This window comes from Saccostrea cucullata, unplaced genomic scaffold, assembly GCF_032062105.1.
Source record: "Saccostrea cucullata isolate Sc308-1 unplaced genomic scaffold, CSIRO_AGI_Scuc_v1 ctg362, whole genome shotgun sequence".
Taxonomy (NCBI): Eukaryota; Metazoa; Mollusca; class Bivalvia; order Ostreida; family Ostreidae; genus Saccostrea; species Saccostrea cuccullata.
The window spans coordinates 137,965-162,318 of record NW_026930844.1 but is presented as its reverse complement, the minus strand read 5'-3'; the positions used below and the strand labels follow the sequence as shown (position 1 = coordinate 162,318).

Sequence of the window (24,354 nt, the reverse complement as noted above, 5' to 3'; positions counted from 1 at the left end):
CGACGGATTTTCCGATTTTTTTTTTTTCGGAAAAGGAGCACAGGGCGGGTGTTACCGGTGGGCGGAGAATACTCACTCCTCCATGGCACCTGATCCTACCTCTGATGTTTTGGAGGTCCATGTTCGCTCTGCTGCTATTTTCTATTGTTTAATGAATTTTATGGCTTTAATACTGTTCGTTATCTCCATACATTTCATTTCCCATATATATCACAAGATCAGAGAGTGGTTTCAAATCATTTTATTATGGCATCTCATTAATATAATTTAACGAACCCTGTTTACAAATACTAAATGAAACTACATCACTCTTCCTACATACTGATAAAAAAAACAACCAGTGACCAAGAAAGAATAAGTCAATAATTTGATTTCCCCTCGAGATGTTCATTAACAATACTGAGCATTTTAATCTCTTTTCACTGAAGAGTTATAAAAATAGCCTGTTTCTCAAAGTCAATTTTTCCAAAGTTGATCTTTTATTTACTTCGATCGAAATTCTAGGATACACAGAAATATAAAAATACAAAAAATCCTGATTAACATAATACATGTTTACATCCATTTTCTTTTTCGGAAAATTGAATTCTCTGATTTTTATAAATGCATACTTAACTGTTTTCTCTCATTAGTATCACGAGATATTTTTAAGTTCAAAATTTTTTGCTTTGTTGTTACGTTATTGGAACAGAACCTGCTTTGACAATCATAAACATTCCATTCCAGCTAAGTACAAATTCTTTTCCGTAATTAAGTAGGGCGCTCTAAAACATTTTTCACTACACGCATATTTTCCTGGTCTCTAAACAAACTCTTGATATTTGATTGAAAAATCAGCTCAATTCAATCCGTTCCTAGGTTTACACAACTTTCAGACTGATTTACTCACATCGGTGACGGAAGCTTTTGAGAGAGAGAAAGAAAATATGCAAAACATTTACAAACTCATGTTTCAGCATAACATATCTAATGCACATAACCGTTAGCTAAATGGTACTGCTGAGTATCCACAATAACACTAGCATACCCCGGCTGTGGCACGGAGGAGAAATGTTTAGGAGTCGGGATCGGGGTTTGATTGTAATCCGTCTGATTTGTGTAGGAGTCATAAGCACAGGAAGCACGTAAACAATGCGAATAAATATCTTGAGCATTGAAATTTCTATCTTGAACTGCATGAAGGTCCATCCCACCAGTATGTCCATTTTGCTGTATATTACGATAATGTTGATCAGATCTATTTTCGTGATCTGGGTATTTGGTTTGATTTGGGGGAATTGATTTTTGGGAATCAGTTAATGTGTCGGGCACGATGTTCGGTCTATGACGCATGATAACAGATTGTTGAATGCCACATGATTGTGGATGCGGAAGATTGTCTGTTGCTGTGAAAGTTTTTGGTGATTGTTCCTCTTTGATTGCATTTTGACCGGTATCAAGATTTTGCTGAAAGGATGATGATATAGATCGTTTCTCCATATCGTCGACGCCTACGTCAACCTCTGACGTGGAAGATTCTGATTGGTTGCTATAAGGATACCCGGATACAGCATCACGACTGCTGCTACGGGAACATGGTCCAGCCGATCTGTATTCAAATCGAGGTGAAATATTTGTCCTGCTATCCGCTGACGTATCTAAATGAGTTAACTTGGGACTAGATGAATTCATACATGATGAAAGATGATCCATATTCTTATAAGGGTAATACTTTTCTGCTTCAAATTTACAATGAAGACGATCGTCTGCAAAGGACTGATTTTGCGGATGATAGGATGGATGAGGAAAATAATCAGGATGGAAGACTCCTGGAAACGCATGCCCATAGAGAGGCTCAAACTTCCCCATGGGATCCTCGTAATGTGGATTGGGTTGTATTATATGACAAAAGTCAGGGTTAGCAATTTCAGGAACCAACTCAAATTCAGGAGGAAATTCCTGGTTGCTTGTATTCTGTGAGTAAGGCGATCGTCGATGTTTGGACTTGGTTGATCTTGACTTTCCCGGAGATCTTCCAGGAAGGGTGGAGAATGGCGAAAGCTCTTTTTGGACAGTTTGTTCTAACTGGATCTGAAGACCTCTTGCTTGGACCTCACTGCAAAAAGTGAATGAAATATTTCAGTAAGGTGAAGAAAAACAAAGGATCGAATACCCTTGTTAATAACATAGAGAATCAACCGTTAAATGTTTTCTGTTGCTTTATACCTCAGAACGTAGTTCACGCTCACAATGCAGTGTGGACGAGATGATCTGCTGTTGTGGACTATTGTAGCATAACTTTGTATCCAGACCCATCCACCATCCTTGGCCAGGAAACGATAATACTTTGTGGTGACTTGACCTTTCAACAAAACTAAAATAAAGGGGTTGATTAAAAACGGGTTTATTTAAGTTTATGATGACAAGGAACTTGGAAAAAATCATGCAATCAATCGTGTTCGTATAAAAATACGTTGGCATGATAAAGTAGATTTTTTTTTTTTGGTGAGTGTTAAAAAATTACGGAAATTCTTTTCAACGCAGGAAATATCCAAGAATAACAATATCGGAGTCGATATTCCAAGGGCATTGATTTCTCGGAATACCGAGCCCGACAGGTGTCATCGCACACTAACATATGGCCATTGATCTTGTACGTGCTCCTTGAAAGGACAAGCTTCCACTCTTATAATAATAACTGAAGATATTGAATTTATGGAAATTAAACAAAATCAAAATGGCTGTTTGTATTTGCTTAAATCCTTAGTCAAAATAGTTCTCGCTCTGCAGTTGTTGACTTTTCTGATTACCAAGCAATATACAGACTGTCAATCAGAATTTAAGGTTGTTGATGATGAATAACCTATGATCTTTGGTACTTTTACACAAATTACAACCCAATTTGGACACAATGAACTTAAAAATTGATGCATAGATAAATATATGTTCAAAAATGAAAGTTTGCATTTATTTGTAATTCAAATCAAAAATCTCATTTATACATGTAGGCCTAATTTAAAAAAACAACAACAAAAAAGCAATAAATTAATCATGAAGTCAAACAACCAAAGCAAGAGCCCTATCAAACTGCACATGAAATAGCTTAACAAAAATACCAAACGCTTGGTATGTCATGGGTAGATATTGAGGGAGGGTTAGTTTTTTCCACTTATAAATGAACTTTATTTTCATTTTTTTAAGTCCAATTGCAAGATTTTTTAAAATGTCAATCTTACTCATAAACGAGTTATTATTAATTAAAAATCACTAAACATGAAGTCTATTATTTTTGGTTCTTAAATTATATTAGGATGCGGTATTCTCTGTAGACTTACGTGTGTGATGAGCAAATCTCATATGTAGGATATCACAGGCATGAATGTACTGATACAGGGTCCTCTCTATCAGGTCCTGGGGCTCATACCCAGTCAACTGAGCCACCCTGGAAAAATACAGAAACTTTTTTTAAAACTAACATTTTTCATATGTCAGATGGTCTGTGCAACAAACACTTAATATTGGAAAGTTAAGTGTTCAGATCAATATTTTAAACGATATAATAAAAAAAATTAAAGATGGAAAAATTAAATAGGAAATCTTTTTCAAATAAAATACATGTATTTTCTCCTCGGCCTTGCCAACCTTGTTTTGCCTATTTTGGTATGTGTAACGTAAAATCACAGTTATGGTGTTTACTATCTCATTTATTGAATCCAAAACCGTAATACATAATAGTATCATATTCTATACATTTACCTTGCATCTAGAAAAATGAGTTTCAAATCGAGGCTTGCTCGGAACATGAACATGTTATTGAACATTTTCATTTCCGTTATGGCACTGGGCGGAAGTGAATGGCCAATGGCGACTAGTCCCACATTTTGTTGACATCCCTCGTAAGGGGACATCTCCATGTTGTATTGTTTGATTTTCAAATACCCTCCACAGTGAATAACCTTAAAGAAATTCATTCATCTGAATTATGAATTTTATTTAAAAAGCAAAACGATTTCAAATACATGTAAATAACTTTTTTTTTTACAATTAACATACTTACATATAGGTCGTTAGAAGAATGTATCAAAACTAAAACTTATACGAAAGTAGCCAAAAGTATGAAAAGTAATGTGTCCTTATTATGACAATGCTGACAAGCTAAAGATCGGGGGGGGGGTCATAAAAATAGATTTACCTTGTAACCACCGGAAGTAAGACCCGCATTCCTTTTGGCAAGTACACACTTCATACGAATGAAAAAGGACCGTTCTATTTCAAACTCTGAAAGGAAAGAATTATTATAGGTACACTGTATATAATTATGTAATTTTGTTTTCGGTATCACTACAACTCAAACTTGGGAAAATGCCTAAATTCCATAAATTAATTAATTGATAATTATTTTCAATTATACCTTAAAAATAATAAATTATCTCTAAAAAAGGGAAATTTTTTTCAATTTTCAGAAGTAGAAATTTTGCCCCAGTTAATATTAAATAAATTTTCTATTGATATTCCATTCTTTCATTCTGTATTACAATTTAACAATTCGTGTATAAAGTCAGTTGAAAACATCTCTTTTTCCTTGTTAAACTTTTTGAAACATACAAGTTGAGATGGAATCAACCATTAAAAAAATATTCAACCATGATTGCATATCGTGCCTTAAGCTTTAAGGCTGTGTGGCGAAACAATACATAAAAGAGTTTTCAATCTGATTTTCTAGGGTACATCATTTTTTTTTTTTTTTTTTTTTGAAATCTCCTTATGTAATTTGGAAATCCTTATATGCATCAATGGAAATAAAATAACATCTTTTTCACGATATTTTGGACCTTCATCAGCCAATATTGCGACAAGCATATTTTTCTCTGTACATTTAAACTACATGTAACATCCATAAGCCGTAATTTCACATAGAGACGTGTCAGTGCATTATATAATTTTCTATCATCAAAAATGGTTAAAAACAAGTTTTTTTTTCATTTCCTTTTACAGGTTTGTAAGCAGCATAAGAAAGTCCAACCTATCGTTAGAAATAGCCTACAACTTTCAAACATTTTATATCTATTTATTTATTTATTTATTTTGAATTTCGGATTTCTTTCGGTGGCTGGACTTTGAGATTTACCTTTATAACAGCATGGATAAGGGGAGGAGTGATAATTGAGCACCGCAGTCATTTCATCATGATCTGCCGGATGTACATACTCATAAATACTGTTTCCTGTCAGTTCTACCTAGAAGAACATAAAACTCTGTACAACTCCGGAATAACTCGATATTACATAGACCCTTTTGACTTCCTCTTCAGTCTCTTTTTCTAGCATGCGCAACATCGTTTCAGAAAACAAAATATGCGATTTTTATTTTTGCAAAACGAAATATGTTTGACAGAGTGAAAATTTTGGGGGATTATTTTTAAAATTATGATTCATTTTGCACAAGGACAGCATCATTTTGTTTTCTAACACGATGAGCGCACGTAATCCGGTGCTGAAACTTTGGACAGCTGAAAATAAGAGGACTTCTGGTTAATGTGTGTATAGTGGTGAGTTTACCTGCGACACCGGAAGTTGAATAGGTCGGATTATAAGTTAGGACAGCGGTCATTTCTTCATGGTCTGAGGGGTGTATGTATTCAAATATACTACTTCCTGTTAACTCGATCTGTAATTGTAATACCATCAAATGCAAGCAATATACAAAGAGGGGCGTGGTTTGGCATGCAGATTTCGCAGGATGTATACAAATGTTCAGGAACATATTAATAATTCAGGTAACGTGTACATTCTTCTTATCAAGTCACATTGATTTTACAAATCTAAAGCCGTACATGTAATTTTCTTCCCACTCTTAAAATTCACTAATTACATATACGAATATTAATCTCTCCAAGAGACTATGGCAATGAAATATTATATTTCCCTTCGCAAAAATTCATTGAAATAGTCATATATAATGTTACATTGTACCATGTTTGATATAATTCATCTCTAAAGGTAAAGGCATATTAAGTTTCTAAAAGTTTGCCCGATCTTAGTTGTAAAATTTTAAGACAATACAAAATATGTTCAATTCACTCAGTATGATCGATGCAGATACATCTACTAAGAATGTATGCAAATCCCAATAAGTTTGTATTTCAGTAGCCCCATTGCATTCAGTTATAGGGAAATGAATGATTTTCATGCCTCGGTGAAAAATAAAAACACTATCAGATGCAAAGCAATAACTTTAAAACTACAAGAAAGACAAAGTGTAATTTTTAAGTACATTTTAAGAAATGTAATGGATAGTGCTCAGCTTTTCTTTTCTATATAACACTTATATATTTTTATAGGTAAAATGGTTGAGGCAAGGAACAAGGGACACTTTTATCCCCCACAGACCCTAGTGCCCTCGATTTAAGGGAATTATTTAACGTGCTTTAATTTGTGGATTAGTTTAAAGTTCTTCAAAAATCGTATATTTCATATTTTGTTCTGATCATAATAAATTGCGAATTATTTAAAGTTAATTTCGTTGTTTCACTTTAAGTGGGGACACTCCGCGTGAATTGGTGATCAGAAATTTTCTAATTTATATGGAAATATTTTTACAAAACTATAAATAATACACTGTAGCATTAAATATAAATTATGCATTAAAAAAAATAATAGCATTTAATATTAATAATAACACTAAATTGAAAAAATAATAAAATAAATGATTATCATTATCTAGTATAATGGACTCTTGTACGTGCATTATTATGCCTAATTAACTTTCTAAAAGTCATTTATTTAATTAAAAGTTAAACAATAATACAGAACTTGATATTTACCTGTGATAATCCCAAATGGACGGATGCAGTTTCGGATATGTACATGATCTTCCCGTCTGGGGCAACAACGAAAATGAAGCCATCTAGTGTCTGTAATAAAAGAAATTTAAACTTTTTTCTGGCAAAACGCATTGCATAAAATACTAGAAATTAATATGCTTGGTAATCTTTGTATGGTATTGAGTTCGATTTCGAATTGAATTGATGTGTGTTATTTCTATTCACGTATTTTCTTGTAAAATAATTTGCTATACTTAATTGTGTTATTGCTTTAATTTTTTTATTCTGATTTAACAGACGACTTAATTAAGAGCAGTAACCCAAACTTTGATTTAAAAAAAAATAAAGTTTTTTGTGCATACATTGTACAAGTTTGCAGTATCATAACTCTGCATGTTTTTTTAATGTTCATAACCCAAACTTTGATTTTTTGAAAATAATTAAGTCTTTTGTTCATGATGTCTTTGTCAACATGTGAATTTAGAAAAAAAAAAATAATTATATATTTAAAATGCATCGATTTATAAACACAAACTGAAAAAAACATAACTGCTTATAAAATTGCAATATACACGCCTTAAAATCTATTGACTTTATATTTCGTATCATTAAACTCAATAACAAGGAGTCAAAGGCCTATATTTTCTCAGGTTTTTTGTCACAAATTAAGTCTTCAAGCATCGACTTGGTTCTTTATTTGACATTGATTCACACTCGGATTTTTTTTGTCTTCGCTGGACACTTAGCGCTACAATAACCACTCCAGAATTGTTCAAATAACCCCGAGTGCATAAGCGGACTCGCACGTTTCTGTTTTAATTGCTTTCTTCTGGTTTGGTTCCAACGAGGCCATATTATAAGCGTTTTATCATAAAAGATAACGCATTAACGTCTTTTTATATCGAATGTGGATCCTTAACAAAATCAATTTCGCATTAAATAGGAAGTCTCCATTTGACAGGAAAACAGCCTCGCAGTGAATAACAATCAGTGAAGTAATTGGCTAACACGTAAATTCACTTTCTTGTTCTTTTATCTGTTTTTCTGCAAAAAGGCGAGGATAAGATGTAATTAAAAGTAGCTTTTTCTCGGTCCTTTGCGATAGCGAGAAGCTAAGGCTGCCAGACAGGATTATAATTAGCGATGTGAGCCGCTTGTCACCACTGTATCCGCGCAGGGCAACTACTGCTGGGGATAAAATCAGTTTACGCTATAACTTTCTTTAACAAAATCTAAAAACAAACCTTTCATATTTTACTTTCTTTTGTAAAGGATTTTATTTTAAAACTATTTTTTACCTTTTTTTTTTTTACAAATGATAAATTACATGTTTATACATAAGAAATCTCATATGCATTTTTGTGTTATACAGTAGAAGATTTTCATTAAATTTAAGAAATTTAAAATTCTGTAACTTACAATGTTGGAACATTTTACATGTACATGAAATATACGACGTTGATATGCATGTCTGCATCATTCCTTTTAAATAACAAGTTGTTTTAAAGCTTGTTAAAAGTGCACATTTTTCAACATTTTAAGTGTTTTATTAACTTTCATCAAGGAAATTCAAAATTAAGACAGTCGACGAGCTCGAAATATTACTGCTATAATGATGTAAGACAATAACTTAATTTTTAAAATAATAAAAAGCAATATTTAAATAAAATTTAATAAAGAATGAAGCCATAAATCAAATAAATGAATGTTTAAAGATAATATTACTTCGTGATTTTTCTTTTAGAAACCTACATGTACATGTATATCCATTTCAAATAATAAAATGAAAAATTAAGTGATATTATAATTAATTTATAAATATTGTATTTGTGATAATTTCAGTTTAAAGCAGAGAAAATACAATTGACAACTGCATCTTATCTTCAGCCAACAGACCACTGTATCTGACGCAGGATTGTCACACAGGAAGTAAATATATTCATAATCACGAACTCACGAGATTTGCGCGAGACTGATACTACCTATTTTCTACAAGTGGTTTGTCATCCCAAAAATGGATTAATGTGAATGAATATTGTCTATCTTAGTTCATTTTTGTATGATTGTTTTTACTTTGGGTTCTCTTTGCTTAACAGTCCGAGATTTCAGTAAATAACATGAAATTTCTTATCAGAGATCTAGAGTAATTGGGTTTAGAAAATCTGACTAGCCGAGACCTTCGGTACAAAATCAACAATTATATAAGTTTCTCCTGTAACTTATCATATGCTAATCATATGTGCATCAATTTCCAACATATTTCAATAGAATTAAAGGAAGTACCGTTAATTCAACGTTCCATTGCATAATATAATATAAATCTAGGGTAAGGGTACCCGAAAAGTGAATATATACAAAAACAAAACTCCTTAAACTAGAAGCAAAGCATGCTCAGGAATAGAAAACTGAACATTTGCATGCTAATCAAGGGCTGAAGTTCGATCTACTATGCCATAGATAATGATACATTGACATTTATGCTAATCAGTTGAGAGAGAGAGAGAGAGAGAGAGAGAGAGAGAGAGAGATTACCTGAAGAAGATGCGATCCAAGTTCCTTTTCCAACAAGGTTCTTGGAGGTGACCTTTGACCCCAACCATCCCCTAGTCCTAAAAAAGAAAAAAAAATACTGTATACATTTTTTTTCCTTATAGACAAATTTACTATTGCGTGAATATGTAAGAAAAGGAAAGGGGAAAATGTATAAAGTAAATGTATCTTATCTTTATGTGAATCGAACAGTGTACATAATTATAAGGTTGACAATATGCACAATATGTTCATTGCATAAATATATGTGCGTGTTTTGTTCTCGGATAATTGTTGAGGTTATTAGCAATATATTCTTTTTATTCATTATCAGCTTCATCTGTTCTTCGGCCCTGGGTATTTCAATTTATAAATGCCTAAAGAAGTTGTCATTTTTTCCAACTAAATGTTTAGAAGATACTAGTAATTCAGGATTATTCATCACATTTATTTTCCATTCCACTCGCCAATTAAATGATAAAACATTCTTTTGTGGACAAATGTAGAAGTATTTAAATTCAGCTCAAGTCATGGCATTGGTGTTTTAATGAGGATTTCAATCAATTTCCAGACAAACTATGCCTCGGTTAAAGTTTTCAATTAATTGTCAATGTCCAATTGAGCTTCAGCGTTCAGCAGACGACACACGATTTCACCGCGCGATGTGAACGAAATGTACTCATCGGAACATATTGGTTCTTTACGAAAACTCCCTTGGGGTCCCGATATCTCAGCAGGGCAAATACGACAAATGGTTAAATCGTTATTAGGTCCTGGTCGGTAATTGAAGGTTGTCGATTTGTAGAACAAACGGTGGTCTAAAATGATAGTGGGGCTTTTCTTGTAAACTGGTTTTGATTAATCAAGGAATTCACTATGGGCAAACGTATGAACATAATTTTCCTTTTTTTTCCTTTTGTATTTTCTAATGTAAAGTAATCTATGGGGGAAAAATTACAAAAAAATTAACCTATGTTTTATTCTTTAATTGAATTTCTACCATACATGAAACTTCTATTTAAAATTCTTATTTTTTTAATTTAGACATTGGCAAAATTATTGTACAAGTCATATATAATGACTTGGGTCACTGATCATTTTTTACGAAATATTTACAAAAAATTAACAATAAGTAAATAGAACATTTTATAAATAATTTTGAAATTGCAAATTAAACATATTCAAAAAGAATTAAACCTGATATTTTTTAAAGCTTATTAAATTCAAACTGTCACTTTTGTATATAATGCTTTCAATTTTCACTGTACAGACAGAAGAGGCAATGCAAACACAGAAACCGGAAACGTTGAACGGACAGATTCCGGAGATTAAATACCCCCTATAAAAGGATTCGCAAGTTCAATATTTATATTATTATTCAATGTCAATAGCAAGTGTTTAGACGTTTTATAACGAAACTCCGTCAAAATAGACCAGCGACTACAGGTCCAACGCTGTAGGTCTCGCCACCCTGCAATAACTTACACCTTTAAAAACTCCTGTGTTTGCTGAGAATATTTCAAATAATCAAATATTTGAATTTCTTTTTTTTTTTTAATTCCATGAAGTGAAAGGAAAATGAGGATACGATTTAATTTACAGGGGCTTTTATTGCGATTATTTTTGCTTTGCGTATATTCTAGATTTTGATCTCTTTTTCTTATAACTGTCATGAGTATTTCCGAAAATAACACCAACAAAAAAAAATGAAAAACGAAAATCAAAACCAATTCGCTGTATCAAAATCGGTTCTTTGATATCCATGTAAATAAGCATGAAAATGATCAGGGATGGGTTTTTGTGAAAATAAAATATATAGGTAAGATCTAAAATACCTAGTGAAATGTGAGAATGATGTTTTTTTTTTTTTTTTTATCAACGATGCAAATAATTTTCATCTTTTTCTTCCTAACCTGTAGATTTATATTCTTTTTAAGTTAATACGGGGCAATCTTTTGCATGAAATATAATTTATATTAAAAACTATGCAAAGAAATATCAATACTGCTTTTTGCTTTTAAAAAAAGCGACAGACTGACAACTATGCCCTGCATTAACGATCAAACTTTGTGTCGGGTTTTAAAAGTAAAAGTAAACATTATGTCAACGAACTATCAACATTTTTTAGTTTAAATGGAGATCGAATTTCACGACAGTCTGTTAAAAATGAGGTCTCATGAGGTTTTGGTATATTTTAAATTTTTTTAATTAAATTCAAATATAGCTCAGGAATGTTTTTTTTTATCGTTTGGTCAAACAAGAAATTGACCGCATTTACTTGATTTTGAATGATGAAATTTCATAGTTTGTATACATTCCTTAAGTGTACAAATATACAAATGTACTACTTTTTAAATGTATGATTTGAAAAAAACATGCTGTTATAGAAGAACATTAATTCGTTTTTTTTTATTTATTTATTTATTTTTTTTTTTGAGTGTATATATTACGCAAGTTTTATCAAAAGATTTTTTTTTGTTTTCATAGGTTCGATTCAGTTTTCTTTTGAAGAAAATAAAAAAAAAAATTTCCATATGGCCATTGTAAGCTGAAAATGAAGGCTTTTTTTAAAGTCCTGACATTAGAAATACATAAGTTCACTTAAAAAAAAATTAATATGTTTTTAAATGAGAGGAATGATATGTTTTATAAAGGCATAATTATAATTAATTTTCTTCTGAACAAAATTAAAAATTGATGACTACTCCCTGTGGTCGTGTTTGTAATCCAATGCTCTTTCGATTCATTTATGCAAGTTCGTGTTCATAGAATATTAAAACACCCAGTTCATGTTAAAAGTTAATGTATTCGTTTTCTCTTTCACAGGCATCATTGTTTTACAGGCATCATTGTTTTCTATAAAATAGGGTTAAACGACAATATGTCAAACTATTGCTCGATATCTTTTTTAATTTTTTCCTATCTAATAAATAAATCATTATTGAATTCCTCAATCACTTCTGTGACAGCGGGTATTAATCTATGATACTTCGATAAATTCTTTTGACTAGAAGTGCATTTTATAATCAAAAGTGGCCCTGACCACCTTAAATTCCAAACTTGTGTGTTTGACTCCAGTTTTAAACAAGTAGAAGACGGAGCAGAAACATTGAGTTTTTGTATCTCTTAACATCAATAGCTATTTTTCAAGCGCACCTGTCCGTTTTATCCGGAGAAGAACGGAAATTAAAGGAAATAGTTATCGCACAATTTGACAATCCATTCGGAATACCCCGTGTCCTAGAGTCGCAATCAATGTTCCGAATCACCGGGGTAGAGGGGTTTTTTTTTCTCGCACCTTGACACACGTGAGCATATTCACCAGGTGTCGAAAGCAAACTTGGATTGGAATCCTTGTGTAAACTTCTGACACCTCGGAATAAATAGCGTGAATAAGGAAAAGCAGATTTATCTAATCGAGGCCCACTATTCCTTCTCAATTTGTTAACGGGTTGGGGGTCCATTTTAATAAAAATTTTCGTCGAGGGCCAGTAGAATTCGGCAATGCTTGGATAGATTAGCGATGATAAAATGAGGGAGAATCTCCGATAGCTAACACAAAAGAATGATTAGGAGGCAAAGGCGACATAGAATTAAACGATAAGAGAAAAAAGAAGAAAGTTTGTCCACTACAAGAGAAAGGCCTCATTGATTTCATTTAATAGACCTATTTCGACAAATCCCATTGGATTTGGGTTATTAATAATATTGCTGACATTGGATTTACAAACAAGACGAATATTTTATTGCCCTCTTTAAGCTTTTGTGTTTTGGATATCCACTTCTGAATTGGGGTTTATATTTAATGATTTCTGAATAAGAGTGCAACGTACTGCATATGTAAGGTATAGCTGACGGAAGGCAATTTAAACTGCGCATAAAAATTCATTTTCAAAAAAGTTAAATAAAAATATATACCTTCTTATTCCTTACGCTGTCAGAGACCTGTCTATAGTACATATTTTTCTTTAATCATTTATAAAAAATAATTTAATTATTTTAAAATTATCAAAGATATAAACACTGTGACTGAACCCTATGAAACAGATTAGAAATTTGTAACTTTTTCCGTGCTTTATTTTTCTTCCATGGTGCACACAAAAACTAGTATAGTTAAATTTTCACCAGCTTATTGTTGTTTATGCTCTAAATTTTTCATTTTGGACACTTTTAGCTTATGGCGTATAAAACCATAGTTTACATTTTCCTTGAAAAAAAAAATGAATGAAAGTCCTTATTCACATGTACATTATATATCAGGAGTATGCACACGTGCATCTGAATTGCAGAACAAAGTCTCTTGTCTCTTGATATTCAAGCCGCTGATAAGAAATGTACACACGCTATCATTTAATTTAGTGCCCAACTTTTGATTTCTGAAAAATTATTATTTGGGGTCAATTCAAAGGGGCACATTTCTTCTATGTTGCACTTTTAGACCCTGTGAATTCCCAGGTCTTCAAAGGAATAGGGTTCCCAACCTTAACAAATTGTGAGAGATTTATGGGAGGGGTTAAACTTAGTACCCCGGGACCATACCAATTTATTTACAATGGCTTGGAACAAATTTCACCCGAGTATAAGAATGAACGAAAACTATGCTTATAATGAGATTGGCGATAAAAATTCTAATTTTGTCGCCAAAAGTTGATAACTATGCAAATGTGTGTTTTCTTTTGTTTTAAAAATTACCTCAAGGGTCGATGATCGTGTTGTTTATTATTTCAAGTAGAAGACAATTAAACAATGTTAAAATCTTTGACTAATTAGTGCCAACATCTTTACATCCTTTTCTACCAATATAACAAATATGGATTGGGACTCTAGCGCTCTACCGGTATTGAATGAATGATGATTCAAATATGTTTTTTATATTTTTAAAGTCCAAACATATATTTATTATTAATATTTTTTTTCATCCTTTACAATTTTATTTTTCCGTTAATATATGCTGAATATTGAGTATACTTTATATATACGTGTGACTAAATATCCTAATTAAGAAACCTTGAGGAGAACCGAAGACTCATATTGTCATAAATAAAGAATTCATGAAATGTCAGTTATTTTCTGTGACAAACGTTTGAAAGATAAGTTAATTTACATTTTAAGAACGTCGGGTACGGAATCTCCGCACAGGTGTTCGCGAGGCTATCTTTATTGGAAAATGTCGAGACCGCTTATGTCAATAAAAAAGACAACAGGGCCGCTATAATCCTTAACACTTATTGCTCGTTATTGAATTGGCACGTCAATAGTAGCAAGCAAGAGTCCACATTTTTACTCGCCGACAGATAGTCCTCGATGAATTATCTTCAGATCTTAAATTACAAGAAAAACTTCGAGGCGGGGCTACCATTTGGTCAATCCTTTTATAGGCACAGTATGACCGCACCGTTCCTTGCCATCGTAAACTAGAATTAGAATTTAAATTCATTGTAAAAAAAATCTTCTGTTGAATGCTTCGTTTGCTACATGTGTAGGTATCAATGGGATTCAACTGCTTGCAATTTTCATACCCTTCCAAAAATGTTTTGCAAAATTATTTTTAGAAAATAAAGAAGAAAAAACATATAACATATTTGTCAATCATGGTACCTGTGACTACATGTAAACAAAGGTACATGTACATTGTAGACATGTATTACATGTATGTGTCGCAAGTGTTTCCTTGCAATTCTCTCATTCATGCATTTAAACCTACATGTATATATATTTCTGAATAACAGTCAATCGGACTGATCACAAGTTTTGCCAAATAAGATCACCAAGACAGAAAAAAGGGGAATGAGTGCAAAGTTAAGAGGGAAAAGGGGGCAACGCCGGCCTTAAGAATCCGTTTGATTTTAAGAAAGAATATATATTTGTATTCAACTTTAACAATACAAATATTTTTTAATGCTGCAAATTTTTAATCCCTCAAAAAAATTCATATATAAGCTCTTTCAATGTCTTTCATTTCTTTATTACAGATGAAGTTTTATTTTGTCTAATAAATCTGTTCGTATTTCATGTTGTTGATGCAGAGAGTCGTGTCAGGACTTTTCTTTGGTAAAACATCAAGAACACAGTTTATCTGAAAGTCTAGATACACATGTACATGTAGCCTTATTTTAATTTAGAACATATCTTAAGGAGGCTAGCATGTATTGTAGGTAATCTTTATACATGCAAGTATAGAATGTTTCCGATTAGAGTGATGCATTAAAAAGTAGAAGTGCAATTTAAAATATTTAGAATATCTACACTGATGATATTGTATAATATATATATATATAAGGTCAGGTTAAGGTTCCGTGTCCATTTGTCTTGATGTGACATTGTCCGTATGTTAAACCTTATCTTGGGATCACGCTAATGTCCGAAAAAGCACACCTGTAGGGCGACGTGGCTGTTCACAGCTTCAGTTGATAAGCAGATGCCGGGGCACACTAAACACACAAAAACCGTCTGACAAAGCATCCAGCATCAAAACAATAGATTGGGAGGGTAGCATTCAATTCATTATTTTTAGTCTACAAAATGCCTTAAATGGGAAAACGTTTATAAATCTGTAACAACGTTACCTTCACATGACCACGTTCTTAATAGTAACTCGCTCGGTTTATATAAGGAATCCTTGATGACCAAACTGAATAGACCTACATGTCCTCTGCTATTTTTATCAGGTTGAGTGAATAAAATTCTGTTCTGATGGTCAAATATTACTCTATACTGGTGTCAATATAGTGCGAATCTGAATAATATTATGCAGTAGGCATTTCTGACGTCCAAATATTCTGAAATAGAAATCTATTTCTGAAATCTGATCAATCCGCGTAGCGCATGCTTTATCGCCTTTTTGCATGTTATAGCTGTGCTGGCAATTAGGCGATGATTTTTGGGAATAGACATAACAGAAGTCAATGTCATTTGTACGTTTATGCCAGTCTTAAGATTGTATACATGTATGTTTGTATGCTGTGCTCATTAGAATGAATGTAGAATTTCAATTGTGTAAAGAGAATTTCATAATGATTGGTATAAGTAAAATAAAATATAATCAATTGAATCTAAACTGCATTGGTGGGTGGTGCAACTTTTTTTTATCAATTACTTAATAAATTCATTTTAAGTTTGAATGGAGATCAATTCGCTTGAAAACATTTTTTTACGTGACGTATCCGTTCAGTTCCCCTAAAATGAATTTCAGGATGGAGCTTCAGATTTCAGCAAGACAGACTTCAAATAAAGCATAAACATGTGGTGTTGGTGTTAGATCACTGTTCTGTTCTGCAACTTATGAAGACTAGTTTCGTGAGACCTAGTGCCTACTAGAAGAATTGTAATGAGAACACAAAGAAGCGGAGCATCCCCTTGCAAAGACATATCTGTAAATCAAGGCTGCATTCAATATGGATCCCAAAGCAAATAGCTTCACTTTTCCTCCTATTAACTAATCTGTTGCGTGAGGTCAATAATAACGTTTATTTCTGATCAATTTTAATTGTTACCTACTTTAAAAATCTAAATAAATTAAATATTCAAACTTACACGTACGTCATGATTTTGAAAAAAAAAGAATTGTAATATAAAATTTTCTAAATTATTGAAATTAAATTACAGATGTACTTGAAAAAGAGCAGATTCTTGTTTTTGTCATCTTCGCTAGCCAAGGGTTTCCGATCCGATACATACTCTACAATGTTGTAGAGTAGGTATTGGATCGGAAACACTTGGCTAGCGAAGATGTGTTTTGTTTGTTTGTTTTTTTTTTTGTATTTCAGTCCCTCTCGAGAAATTTTCAAAAAAAAAAAAAAACGCCAACTCTTGCCGCAATTTGTCCTATACTCGGCAATCAGGGCCATAGAAGGGGTCTTTTTGTGCCATTGCCTACTGCGACACAGTGCCTAAGTTTTTACGGTCCAATACGTAGGAATCCAGATCCTTCAGTGGGATTCGAACCAAGTTGGATTTACATTTTATTTTATTATCTCTTTTTTTCATTTTAATTTGAACTATAAAATTTTGAAGGATTTCCGAACATGGTGAATCATTGTCTGCTTTTGTACTTTGGTTTTATTGGTTATTGTTTGTTTTATGTTTATTTGTTTATTTGCTTTGGAAAGGTGTAGTATTATTACATGTTTTCTTATACAACAGGTATGACAAAATATTAAAGCTTACCGTCGGGAAAGACGGTCCTCATTTTGAGATAACTGGTACATAGCCGTATAATGGAGGCCTTGTCCAGCTGACTGGTTATGGCGGACGGCAGGGGAAGTAACTTCGCCAGTTCATAGAACTCAGCGTTTTCTTTCTCGCGTCTTGTTCGGGCCGCCGTCTTGGATTTGCACTTCATATCATGGCAACTGTAAATAAAGATCCATATTGACAATATATTTACTGTAAAGAAAACATTTGAAAAACTACAAAGTATGTGTTTTTTAAAATCAATACGGGAATCCTGTTTCATTAAATAACTTGCACAATTTATGTCATGATCATGCGCAGTTCAGTTACGTAGAGAGATGTACAAATTCAACATAAGTATCTGTCTTAATCCAACCATAATTACCATATACATATAAATTTACATTTAATACATGACAATAAAGTCAGATGTAAATAAAATTAAGAAATATAAATTCGTTACAGCTAGATCAATAGCAATAAATAAATAAAAATCCTCGGATCGTATTATTATTTCCCCATAAATGTTATTAAATAAAGATACAACTATTTTCAACACTCTTTTCTTTCAATAATCGAATTTAAGACGAAAAACAAAGTTGATTATTAAGTACAAATGATGTAAATAAATTACAAACTCTCAAGGGATTGGATTTTTTAAATGGTCAATTTAGTTTTAGAGGAAAAAAATATACATGGTAATATAAGCAGGTTTATAACTTTAGTGAGACTTAAATAGAACTTTTTTTTTTTACATTTGCAATTGTTTTTCTTTTTTTTCTCTCTAGAACTTATATATATATATATATTTAAAAAAAACTTTGTATGTTAAAAATAACATATTGAGCAAACCTTATTATGAGTCGAAATTTTTAAAATATAAAATTAAAGATCTACATGTATATCTGATTCATTTCTTAAAAATCTGGCTGAATTTGACAATACGATAGAAAAAAGGATAGGGGTGCAAAGATTTCAAGAAAGGTCCCTTCTACGAGTCGAAGGAAGAATGCGAGTCCATTTTGATATATATTATAAAGAGAACAACATTTCGAGGATTGGTCCGGAATAAATTTTGAAATACTAAACAAAACATGCACAAAGAATTTTTTAAACAATATTTTAACAAAAACTTAAATTTAGTATGTTTTCATGTATACATTGTTAGTAAACTAACGACTTATTTCTTGAAAGTCTTAATTATTTCATACAAAACTATTTAAGTATGTTTCATATCATTTTAGCTACATGTTTACAACAAAGTCGTAATACTTCACGTGAACCTTATTCGTTCATCATCTCGCTTTCTCGTTCATCTTAAACCTAGCTGAGGTATACAATTCATATAAAAAAGAAAATAAACGAATTCATTTAAATGGCAAATTAAACAAACAAACATGATATATGTCGAAGTAATTACACTTTTTAATTCACTGAACTTCTCCAATATACATCTAACCGAGACCTCTGTACACGCTAACCCCTAACCTTCAATCACGGCTATATTTACATATCAATAAATAACCCCCTCGCTCTCTTTATCTCGCCCCAGACAAAAAATTGATTTAAGAAATAATCCCTCTATTGCTCCGAGTGTCAAATGAGTTGCCGAACATCTCTAGAGAGCTCAATTTCTATCAGTTTACTGGTAAAAATTTATCTAAACAATAGACCTATCGGATGCATCAATTTTCGCTTTCAAGTAGCCGGAGCGTTTGAAGTCGTTGACAAAGCTATTATCAGTATGTCCACAAAGGTTGGTTATTTTCGCTCCTAAGATCTCGGGTATTGTTATTTAATCACCAGATTATCTACCTTAGAGTTTGGTAGTTTACACATTTTCGGAGAGTTTTAATAAGTTTTATATACATAAACTTGTCGTCAATTTAAACGCTCTAACTCAATATATGAGGGAAATAAAATTGAAAGAGGAAATTGTTTGTCCATATGCCCCCCTCTCCTCCAAACGCGTTGAAGCATCTTCATAATTTCTATCTAGATTATGTGTTTTACTTCAAAAATATTAATACTGCCATGTTAAAACTGTAGCATCATACTCATTACCCCTGTTATCCAATAATCAAAGTTTATAGGCCTATACTGAGAGTGCATTTTGAAATATTTCAATTTATAAATAAATATATACTTTGGTGAATTTAGAAATCCCTTATAATTGTATCTACCTTGTAATTTATTCCATAACTAAATTTGGTTTATTATAAAATGTTTGATTTTAAAAAGATTTTTTTTAAAAAAGGCGTGTGTTTTAGTGTAAGGAGAGTGGGAACAGGAAATGGTTGGTGGGTTTGAATTTCTTTGTTATTTATTTCTAATACATTTAGAATATCATTACAAACACTGGACTGCAGTTTCCTCGATCGCTAGGTCCCCCTTCTTTTCAAGTGATCTTTGGAGTGGCTCTTCAAATATCTTGTATCAGTCATTCTTCAACTCATTCGTGACCGCAGATAACCCCTGTACGACTTGTCACATTTTTTTTAATATTTATCATTCGTAGTCTTTTTATTTTCGGAATCTCTGTCTGTTTTTCTACTTTGAGAGTTTATAACATTTAAAAAAAATAACAACAATTTTCGGCTAATTTTACAAGTACATAAAATCGTATAGACAGACTAACAATGCAGGATTTATTTCTTATATGTACTGTCCCATTCAAAGAAAAAAAAAACACGAAATTCTTTCAAAAATTAAAGTTATAAATTTTCTTTGAAATATACCACCATTTTATTGATTTTAGATACAATTTCTCTAAAGAGAGGGGAATTCTTAAAATGTATAAAATTAGATCTGTCTTTCAGCTTGTGAATATACAATCATGAATTAAATATCAAGGTACGATAATGAACAAGTGACACGCTTTGTTTTAAGTACAGACACTTAATACACAGAACGTTATCAGTAAATTCCCCGATGCACGTGCGTCGCTACATGCATAAATAAACACTAATTCGCTTCAATAATGCGCGTGAAATATTGGGATTGAAGTAAAGATCGCTTGATAAATGAGAGGAAGAGTTAGGGTCCATCATTTTATTAGTAATTAATTTTTCATCGTTTCTTGAAAGAGGAAACCGAATTCCGGAAACCTGACGGGGTTTTCGCGCGGATCAGAAAAAGCCGGTTTTAATAAGATTGGTCTCCGAGCAGTATTTATGTTAGGTTATCGTTTATTGAGGTGACCTATACACTAGGGTTAATAATTCTACAATAAGTTTCACCCCTCTTTATCTAAGAGTCCAAAATTATAACACGATAACTATGTGTAGATGATTTCGAACACAAGCACCGACTGATAAGGGTTCTTGTGAAGTTTAACGGGTTAAGAGATTCTCTATACTCTTTATATAAATAAATGGAGTTTATTTATGAAGAGTTTAATTGGAAGGGAATTTCTTGTGATTTATTATTTCCCTATTAAGAAGCAATTTTGATAGTGCTCCTTTTCCAGCACAAAAATGAATAATAGTTAAACGCGTCAGTTTTCTTTGTTACTGTACATGATTTTTTTCCTGCAAAAATTATTCATTCTTAATTGAAGAGTCAACGCAAATTTACAAATAAAATTTAGTTTTTTCTTTAGAATTTTACATTTATAATAAGAAGGCAGGGTAAAAAAAAAATTAATCATTTTTTTTTAAGTTTGAATTAAGACGATTTTCAATTATTTTCCCCATAGTTATCCAATATATGTACCGGTATCATTAATCAACTAATTTCTCTGTTAGATGGAGTATATTACAGTGCTATATAGTATTAAATTGAAAATCATCTCATGTGCTGCATGTTTAAAAAAAATGAACTTAGAAAAATCTATAAAATTGCTTAATAAAACTCGTAGCCCTGCATCCGACTAAAATGACAAGTTGACCATACAATTTTCTACAAGAGAAAAACTTACAAGAAATTTCTTTAATGGAAAAGACAGGATAGATTGAATCTTGGTTTTCCCTGTGATAGAATAATTAAATGCTTTGTATGCCAATTTTTTCCCACTTTAACGAATGGACCAAATCACGTGTATCGGTCCCTCATAGCCCAGGTGTGTGTGGATTTTAGATGTACAATGTATATATAGGGGGAAATGTGTCTCTTCAAGTGGAAAGTTTTACAGAAAACTGTAGCCGAATTTTTTTTAATAGAAAAAAATTAGAGAGAGAGAGAGAGAGGGAAAAGGGGGATTGTACTTTTTAGTTGTGAATTGGTGAATATTTAAAAATTAAAAGAAAATGAATCAAAATATAATTGCATTAATCTTTAAACAGACATATACAATTATTATCCTATAGCTATTTTAATCTATGTAAAAGAAATAATTTGAAATAACATAATATTCATAATTTTACAATTTACAATTATTTAAGAAATTTGGAAAACAGTGAAACAAAAATAATATTTAAAAAAAAAATGAAATATAATTTTCTTTAATTCAAAGCTTTCTAGGAGATGAGAAATTCTTAGACACTTCCTCGTGAAATGTCATTAATTGGGCCACACTGCAATGCCTCATCAACGTCTCAGAGTTCGGGTTTTAGTTCATATTTGAATACAGGGATTGATTAAATATTTACTATGTAAAGAAAATTTATTTTCAGATAATATCAATACATTGCAAAGTAAAGGAAGATTTTAAAAAGATTTCCAACTTAAATCTTACCGAAAAAGGGATGCATTGCTGCAGAAAACCACGTGACAGAGGAAATCCTTGAAATTAATTTTACGTCATGATTGTGGTATTGGTTCCCAGAGAAACAAGTCAAAAGTTGAAACCCAAAATTACCGGCTTACGGATTAAACGGAAAAATCACGCACAGTTAAGAGTCTATTGGTATTGCTCAAACCGTGAAGTTATTGTTCAAACCCAGGAATACACACATAGGAACGTGCTTTTAGCTCCTGAAGAAGTGTAAATGAAACTCCCGCAAATCGTGTCACAGACTCGCGATTAAGCACGCAGAAGAGTTTATATTTCGTCTCAGGGCCCTTCCAATCTCTCGTAGTTCCTTTAGATGCTTCAAACCGTCACCATCTTACATATGGGGGAAAAATATTTTTTCTGTGTCCAATTTTTGAATGAATCTTGGAATATTCGAGGTGTTTCGTATTTTTTCCCTTTCTCTTTCGGTGTGATTCTTTGACGAGTGTTTTTTAAAAGTCTTGTGAATGAGAGATAAAATTTACTTTATAACGTATGCAAATATAAGGAGGAAACTGGATATCTACGTTGTGATTTGCATATTAGGTTCCGCCCAACGTGGCGTGTGATAACACCTTCAGATGTCAATCATTGTGGATCTTTTGTTTGATTGGTGACCCTCGGATTGATTTTTAGCACGGGATTTATTACAACCTGAAGTGTAATTCCATTATTATCAAAATAAAAGATAGCGTTTTTACAATACAAAATTACAGTTGCGTTTAAGTCAATTTAACTATTGTTAATTTAATTAAACAAATTCGAAGGAAAAAAATTATATTGGATGAAGATGCTTTGAAAATATTACACACAGATCGTCTAAATTTGTAATTGGAGAAATAGATATATAGTATTTTAAAGAATAAAATGAAACAGAATTAAGAAATATTAAAATAAATATTTTCCAGAAATGAAAAAGAAACACAGAACAAATCGAAATTCCAAGATGGGTCCGATTCTGTTCTTTGGAACACATTATCTTTAGATTCTTGACCGAAGCTTACATGCCTTATCTAATTTGATAAGTATATATGTAACAATGCCCCGTTATCTTTAAGTATTAGGCCAGCAATATAAGAAAAGTGTATTATTTCTCATATAAAATGGGATGTGTTCTATAAAATGTTCACATGCATAAACAAAAAATATATTAATAAATAAATAAATAATAAAATGAAAAACAAATAAACCTAGAAAAAAATATTTAAAAAAATGTAAAGATATTACAACTTTAAACAAAAAACTGGCTCCATGTATATGACATTCTCTATAAGTAAATCGAAGCTCAAAAAGTCAGCAAAATTGAATCATTTTCATACTTTACAAAATTAGAAAAATATATATTGACAGACCCGAGAGCTACAGTGCCACCCATTGAAAAAAAAAAAAACAGTATGCTGCCAGTATTTATTACGCACAAAAATGCTATTTTTCTATTATTTTTCCATATTTTAAAACTGTCATGATCTCAAAATATAAATAACCGTGTGTTCCTAATAATTTCTTTCACTGTTTCCGAAAAAAACAAACACAACACTTTTTTAAATATAATTAATAACCCAGAAATTTAGGCCATCGAAAATTCCACCTATTTATACTGCCATTTTTGTTTGCAATACTTGTATAATTTGGTCCAATAAGCTTTGTGCAGATGTTAATTATGAGAATATTTGAAAGAGGAGTAACTTCCTAGTAAGGAATTTTTTAAATCTAGCTCTTATGCAATTACAGTTATAATTTGGAGGATTCATCTAAAACCCAACACAACTTTTTGTTCACAATAATTATAAAGTTTTATTTTTTTCAATGGGTGGCACTGTACATGTAGCTCTCTAGTCTGTCAAAATACACACACATATATATTTTTTTTCGGAGAGCTAGAGTTCTGTAGCTAATTGCTGTGGTAATATACTTTTGACACAATATTTATAATGTTTCGCTTCATTTGTCGAGAAATTTAAAAATCATACTAAAATTCAAGGGAACAGAAGCTCAATCCAAATTCTTTTGTACTTATTCGTTCTTTTCTTTTAATTCTTCAAGCATGAAAAATTTATTCCGTAAACTCGTTCAACTGAACAGTAATCGGACCTGTGTCCTCAAAAATTGGATCCCCCCCCCCTCAAAAAAAAATTTA

General features: G+C 31.8%; 1 protein-coding gene across 3 annotated transcripts; it reads right to left on the bottom strand.

The window, feature by feature from the left end:
* Window positions 1-225: 225 nt before the first annotated feature.
* On the bottom strand, window positions 226-22,644 carry LOC134230306 (single-minded homolog 2-like). 3 transcript variants are annotated; one of them, XM_062712078.1, is made up of 11 exons: window positions 22,179-22,641; window positions 17,498-17,682; window positions 9,335-9,411; window positions 6,803-6,892; window positions 5,538-5,646; window positions 4,172-4,257; window positions 3,736-3,935; window positions 3,315-3,421; window positions 2,206-2,353; window positions 942-2,095; window positions 226-903 (listed from the first exon to the last, which is right to left on the bottom strand). In XM_062712078.1, exons 2-10 carry the CDS (start codon window positions 17,670-17,672, stop codon window positions 967-969), a joined length of 2,121 nt encoding a protein of 706 aa, XP_062568062.1. In that variant the 5' UTR covers window positions 17,673-17,682; window positions 22,179-22,641; the 3' UTR covers window positions 226-903; window positions 942-966. The 3 variants fall into 3 exon arrangements, with proteins under 3 accessions (XP_062568062.1, XP_062568061.1, XP_062568060.1); XM_062712077.1 differs by lacking the exon at window positions 5,538-5,646 and adding an exon at window positions 5,108-5,216 and having other exon boundaries at window positions 226-2,095; window positions 22,179-22,644; XM_062712076.1 differs by having other exon boundaries at window positions 226-2,095.
* Between the last annotated feature and the right edge of the window lie 1,710 nt (window positions 22,645-24,354).